Genomic DNA, 7,183 nt, shown 5'->3' with positions numbered 1-7,183 from the left:
TCCCCAGCAATCCGGCTAAATTCCGAAGTTACCGGGGACAACCCTCCCTTCACCGCACATTTCTGGCAAAAGGAATGCAGGATAATGTGAGGAAATAAAACGGCGCCGCAATTTCAGCCTCTGGCACCAAGCTAGGCCGCCCACACGCATTACAGTATTGATCTTGCAGCCCGATGGCGAAATCATTTTTCAGCCCGGGGATAAAAGCTGCGTGTAGCGAAAGTTCGGCATCCCTTCTTTAGCTAGAAATTGCGCTATTTTGGAAATCGAGCCCCTGTAACATTTCTCGCTTCGGAAGAACCAAAACCTGGGTAAATCGCTCATTCTATAGCGAGGCCAGGACCGGGTTAAATGGAGGGAGGGGTTTTCCGTTTCATGCCTGAACATTGTCTTAATGATTTTTTTTAAGGGGAAATCGAACTTTGCAGCGGCGGTGAAACAGTTAAGCAGATTCGGGGTGACATCACTACAATTTGCATAAAAGCGGAGCTATAACTGGGCACGCAGTGAGACGTTCTTTTTATATTACAGTTCAGAGCGGCTGTGGAAAGGTTTTGGGCTGCTTCTGTTGGGACGTTCTCACTGGTGAGGAGTGCAAGTTTAAGTTCTCTCGCGGGTGCTCTTGCATGTTTACGTTTTGCAGCTTTTGTCGGGTCAAAATTATTGGGGTGGGGTCCGGGCTAGCTCTGATTTCAGAGGGGACGGATCGCTGCTTTGTCGAACGGGTTCGCGGAGCGGTTGTTCCACGACGTCTCCATCGTGGAACAGCTCGGGGTTTATGGCGCTAGAAATGGGGGAGACCGTGGCGGGAAGAGGTTTCTGCTCGGATGACATTCTGAAGCAGATCCTCGTTGCTGTTCCTCCGGGATTTGCTCGGGGAGGGAAATATGGGGGTGGGTGGGGAAGAAATGCACGCGCCGGGCAATGCCCTGGGCGATCGCAGGCATGGAGAACCTTCGGGAGGAAGGCAGAGTGCTTGGGCTTTGGGTGTGATCGGTTAATTGGACGATGGCAGTGTATGCGCGTTGCTGGCCAGCCGACCGTTGCTTGGTGGAAAGGGCTGGTCTTTGTCTAAATCCTGCAGGCAGTCTTGAGGAGCCGAGGGCGCTGAGCTGGAGAAAGTGCGGCAGCGAGAAAAAGGGCGGTGGTTGGGGCTTCTCTTTGTGAAGCAGGCAAGGCGCCCGCCGACTGAACTGGGGAGCCAGACGCCCAAGATGGAGGATGTGCCTAGCGTTGCCCGGAAGCTCCGTCTGGGCTCCTTTACTCGCATCGAGCCCGCTTGGGCGTTCTCGCAAGAAATTCGCCTTTCTTTCATTTAAAATAGAATAAAATAAAATTCTTTATTGGCCAAATGTAATTGGACACGTAAGGAATTTGATTTTTCTCTAAGCACTGCACATGTCCAGGCTCACTTAAGAAAGAGATTGCTATCCGGCCACGCCCTCCCTCAGCGATGAGGTTTAGTTACCTAACGGGAGAAAGATTATTTTTTATTTCTAACACATTTTTTTTAAAAAAATCTAATGCATTACTTCCTCCTCCAACTGCTTCGTCAGAAGTTCTGCTATGTGGGCATGCAGCAGTCGCTTAGATTTTCTTTTTCCCTATGCACATCAGATGAATCTCGTTCTGAATACATGGTTAAGGGTATAAAATAGGGTTTAAAAATAAGGGCTATTCACTGTTAAAGCAATGCTGAGAGGGCTGGTGGGAAATACAGGAACTCTTCTGAAGGAGAGAAGGAAGGGTACAGTATAACATCTTTTCTTTCTCTTTTTTGTCCTTTTGTGCACAGATCAATAACAATGTCTGACAAACCAGATATGGCTGAAATTGAGAAATTTGACAAGTCTAAGTTGAAGAAGACAGAAACGCAAGAGAAAAACCCACTGCCTTCAAAAGAAAGTAGGTGAAATCTTAGAAAAGAGGGCGTGGGCCACAGACAAAGAAGTCAACCCATCTTTATACATATGCTTTTTGTTACCAACTTATTAATGTTACTGAGAATTTCATTAAAGTATGTCTGTACATAAATATTTCTGTATAAAATTAAATACAACTTGTGCAGTAAAGTGCAAATTCTAACACACTTGGCATTTTAAAATTTGCATTTTGAATACTTATTATGTAATTGCCATTTAATTTTTTTCTTTTTCTTCCCCACCCATCCTTTCTTTTCATTTTGTAGCAATTGAACAGGAGAAACAAGCGGGCGAATCGTAATGAAATGGGCCCTTCCAGATTATGCACTGTACATTCCACAAGCATTGCCTTCTTATTTTACTTCTTTTAGCTGTTTTAACTTTGTAAGATGCAAAGAGTTGGATAAATTTAAAATGACTGTACTGCCCCTTTCACCCCCTCCCCCCAAAAAAACAACGGTGAACTACTGACGCTGAATGAAGGCGCCATCCTTTCCATCTGCCTGTGCAGCTTCTGGTCTGGTGGCACAAAAGCTTGCATGTTTCTTGAAGATTCTAAGAGGGACTACAGTAATAGAATAACACGAATATACACAAAGCTGTACCAAGGTCCTGCAAGCTGTAAAATGCATTTTAATTGAGTGCCATTTTTTGTTCAAATTTTAATTATTGGAATGCACAATTTTTTTAATATGCAAATAAAATGTTTTAAAATCTGGATTACTTTGCTATGCTATCTGTTCTTTTGGATAATTTTACCTAACGAAGAAGCCTAACTGCCTGTGCTAATGTGGAATTAAATGCTGTCATGGAAGAATCCTGGCATTCTTACATCAGAGATTAGGGCCAAGGTTTTTGGTTTTTTTTTTTTTTTGAAAAAAAATGCTCTATTCCCTAGAAAAACTGGTGGATCTGAAGTTCCAAAGTCCAAATCTAATCTAACTCTTTGTTTTATTACTACAGCTCATTTGTATGTTGCATTTATTAAAATATAAGTTTAGCACAGGTTAAGAGCAATGAGATTCTAGCATTTTCCTTGATGTACTTGGTTACATTTTTAAGGATTTTCCTCCACTGATAAGGGGTTATTGGACCCAAAGATGGGTATTGTGTGTGGCCCTTAAGATCAGCTAAAAGTTCTGTTGAATGTGTACAGGATGAAGGAAAGCATAATTTATATTTTTTAGTATTCAAATAAGGCTATGTTCACTGTTTGCAGTAAGGTATCAATAATGACATTCCATTTTCAAAGTGACATTGAGTTAAATGGCATTGCTCATAAATCTACCAAGATTATATTGAAGCTGTTGGTTTTGCTTGATACTTCTGTTAAGCTGTTTCCCCATTTACCTGATCTTTATGGTTTGATGTAGATTATGAATTATAATTTTACTTCTTAAAATTCGTTCCATACAGCAATTTAATCCATGTGTGCCTGTGAGAAGCAGTGATCTTTTTGATGTCAAGACTACTGTCAGCTATATCCAGTGTAGCCAGTAGGGATATCTGGAAAATTCAACTTAAATAAGCTTCAAATTCCTTATTGTTTCTTACACTGTAGTACACTTGTACCATATTTAATTCTTTCAAAAATCATTTGAAACCTAAACCATGAAGAGAACGTGAAGACCAACTGCAGGTTTACATATTTCACATATAAAATCCTATTGTGCATGTGTGAGAAATGAATTTTGAAAGCAACTTGGCACATGGAAGGTGAGCAGTTCAAGACTACTGGGCAATTAATCCTGTTTGAATCAGTGGAGCTGTTTTCTGGGTAAACATTTATGCATTGCCGGCATGCTATCTGGGTCCAGGCAACAGAACTAGTATTTCAAGAACCAGAATGGAACTCAAAGGGTAAGAATTTGCTTAATTTTTTAAAATATTTTTTTAAAAAAGTTAATTTTTAAAAAAAAATGTAATGGGGCATTGACAAAACTAGCTGCACCATGGATTGCATTTGCTTTTGTTCTACCTGTGGTCTGCACAGGAAATCATTTTGCTGAGGCTAAGAGAGAAGAGCCACCTGCCGAGTAGTGATCTTAATCAGAAAGCACAGGATGTAGTAGAGCATGACTCAAAAATAAAAATTCACCGATGTGTGAGAAATGGACACTTCAGTGGCTTGAATTACAATAGAAGACCATATCTTTTAGACAGTAGCAGCCAAGCATTTTTTCTCTTAGGCTCTGATGACTATTTGCCTGGGGATTGCCTTTATGGTACTTGGCTATAGTTGACCAAATACAAGATTGTTCTGTTCAGTTTTGTTCTGCTTTGTTTAGTAAGCTGACACTAACTGGCTTCAAACATTAAAGGCATGGTTCCTTTCAATCACTTCATATTGAATAAACTACAGCAGTTGGATTCACATAATATGGTGAGCCATAAGCAATAGTTACAAATTACAGTGCTCGCTATACTAAAATCCAAGTACATCATGCCTTAGCACACCCAACCACAGCATTTAAGACAGTTTTCTCTAATTGGATCTCTTAGATGCTTGGGACTACGTCTCTATTATTGCTAGTCAACGCAGTTTACTGTCTTACAAGATATGAAATTGTATGACTTTGAACTTATGAATTTGATTCATATGCACTTGTATTTTCACTCTTGTGTATAAAACATGTCTGTCTCACTACTTTCTCTCAGCCTTCTGAAGAAACTCAAGTCTATGTATTAGTATTCTCCCAAAGTAAAACATGGTGCCTTGTATCCAAGCCCAATGTACAAATAAGTACTATAATAGTCCTTAGCATATCCTGAAAATGGAACAAGCAAATGAAGGGTATTTCAAAACTTGATTTCTATTTTATCATTCAGAAATCACATATACCCATAACAGACAAACCATGTTGTAACTTGTTACTTGTACCATGGGCTTAGAAGAACTAGTTTAGTAAGCTTCACATATATCACCAACAAATGTTTTTGTGTGCAGACAGAATATTTTAACTGCCTTCCAGACAAGCTTTCTTTTTAGCTATCCAAGTTGCTTAAAATCATGTTGCAATTACTCTGAACTTCAGTTGATGTTGAAATAATCAAACACAAGCAAACATTGTTTTAAGTGATTTGGGGCTTGATCCGCATTTACTAACTTTAGTACTGTGATTTATGATTGTCTTTTTGAAACAGAATAGCTGTTCTGGACATGTGCCCTGCTTTTTTAAACAGTAATTTTATTAAAAATTACAATTGCAATGATACAAAACTAATACATACAGTCCTGATCAGCAAAAGTCCATTAAGGGTTAGCAGAAATAGCTATGTTAATCTTGATCAAATAAACCAATGTTACATTCCTTCCTTTTGCTTTTAACAATCTTGATCTTTAGTCCCTTAAAATAATATCTCAATTAACAGTTATTTTTTCTTTATCCCTTCCCATAAAATTCTTCAAATCTTTAACAAATCTTTTTTGTAAATCCAGTATAGGAAAATTATTCAGATCAGTCTCTTGGTTTGTTAAAATATTTTTGATCCATTATTAGTAAGTTAACTTTAAATATTATTCTTTAATTGTAATTTTAAATTCTGTCTAGTTCCATCTAGTGTCCATTCTTCAAAGTCCCATCCTGTCATGTTTTTTTAAAGAACTCAAAAGCATTTCCCAAGGGAAGGATTCTTATTAATTAATTCCAAAAATCTATTTCAAATACATCTGTGCTCTTAATCCACTTGCAACTTTCCAAAATCAAAGTTACAATCAGCCTTTGGCTGTTCATTCTACACCAAAAAAAAGTTTTTTAAGTTGTTAAATTTGTATTTAAAACTTCTTTTGCTAAGGATCACCTGATATTTTCAGACTTGTCAATCCAAAGGTTCTTGATAACTGAAATGCAGTTAACAAGCAATTTCTGAAGTGATTGGAAAAGCAAGTATGCAAACCCAGTATATTTTCGAAGGTGCAAACCATGGTTGGAACAAGATGGCTTTTGTGTTATGCCCCCGAGTTCTAAACTTATGTTGTCATCTTGTGAGATGCAACTGTATGAAGCACTTGTGAGTGATTTCAAGTCCTTTCTTTGTCAGGAGAAGAATTACAAAGAAGTGATAAACTTGTAAGGTTATCATTTCAACATAGTCATTGGTCCACTTTTAGCAGAGCACTTTTCATCATTTCTGCCTTGGAAACATTTTGGACATGTTTTCCAATGTGTTTGAATATGTGTATGTATCGACAGTGCTCTGTGCTATTGCCTTTAATAATGGGTACTTACTACAGTATATTCAAGAGCACTGCTTTAGATACAAGATACTAGAAGCAACAGATTCTTGGGTGACTATAAGAAAGCAGATTGTAGATTTTTTCTCACATGATTGTCAACACTGGAATTTCTTATAAACCATATTATATGTCTCTAGTCAAAAAATAATTCTCAATTTTCTGATGTTATGAAAGGTTTAGTTGTGACTTCTAAATATTGAAAACACAAGTTGTTTTCTATGTATAGTTAGCATTCCCTCTTATTCAAAGTATTTATTGATGTAGTTTCAAACAAGGTTCATTTTTTCAGACTAAACCCATTCAAATGTATTTCCTATTATTGCATATACATTTTGGCTTTGTAATCATTATACTTCTGTGCAAATCTGAATGTTGTGCTATAATGTGATTTCCTTGGAAACTGTTCACTTCCTTAGTAACAGAGTAGAGCTTAATAGCAATGAAGACATCTTGTCTCTCTTATTTAATTGATATGAAGTGTGCCAGGCAAATCATTTTGAAAAGGCATAAAGGGCACGATAATTCAAAAAATTAGTTTTAATGACTACATAAATATAAAAGATAGCACAGATATAGAATGCAGAAATATACTGATATATTGCAAAAATAGAAACCAAGATTTCTAGAGCCTTTATTTTTATACTAGGTGTTGTTCTAGACTCTAGAGCAGAGGTGTCAAACTGCCGGCCCGTGGGCTGGGTGTGTCATGGCGAAACCGTGCCCACCCCATTGCTGGCAATGGAAAAAAGTCATGATATGTTTGACACCCCTGCTCTAGAGGGAAGTCAATGTATTGATGGTAATAAAGTTCCAGCAAGAAAGATTATCAAAGCAAATAGGGAAGTTGAAAAGCAAAAACAAAAATTCTGGGCAATGAAATAATTGAAATTAAATCCTCTCTCCCGAGGTCAGGGGTTCCCAACCAGGGGTGCTCGCATCCCCTGGGGGTGCGAGATGATATTCCAGGGGGTGCAAAAACTTGGGTTTTCAAAATTATAGTGTATATGAATAATTTGTTGCCGTT

At 38.1% G+C, this 7,183-nt stretch overlaps 1 protein-coding gene across 1 annotated transcript; it reads left to right on the top strand.

Annotated features, from left to right (window-relative positions):
- The first annotated feature begins 437 nt into the window (after positions 1-437).
- On the top strand, positions 438-2,642 carry TMSB4X (thymosin beta 4 X-linked). Its single transcript, XM_083361320.1, has 3 exons — positions 438-585; positions 1,796-1,905; positions 2,189-2,642. The coding sequence occupies exons 2-3, from the start codon at positions 1,806-1,808 to the stop codon at positions 2,221-2,223; spliced, it is 135 nt and encodes a 44-aa protein (XP_083217446.1). The 5' UTR covers positions 438-585; positions 1,796-1,805; the 3' UTR covers positions 2,224-2,642.
- Positions 2,643-7,183: the final 4,541 nt, after the last annotated feature.

Source organism: Vipera ursinii (assembly GCF_947247035.1).
Source record: "Vipera ursinii genome assembly, chromosome: 4".
In the NCBI taxonomy this organism is placed as follows: Eukaryota; Metazoa; Chordata; class Lepidosauria; order Squamata; family Viperidae; genus Vipera; species Vipera ursinii.
The sequence above is the reverse complement of the archived record's forward strand: the minus strand, read 5'-3'. Positions and strand labels throughout refer to the sequence as shown.

Coding starts and splice junctions, on each gene's coding strand:
- TMSB4X (XM_083361320.1), top strand. CDS start 1,806: ATGTCTGACAAACCAGATATGGCTGAAATTGAGAAATTTGACAAGTCT. Junction 1,906..2,188: donor CCCACTGCCTTCAAAAGAAA/GTAGGTGAAATC, acceptor TTCATTTTGTAG/CAATTGAACAGGAGAAACAA.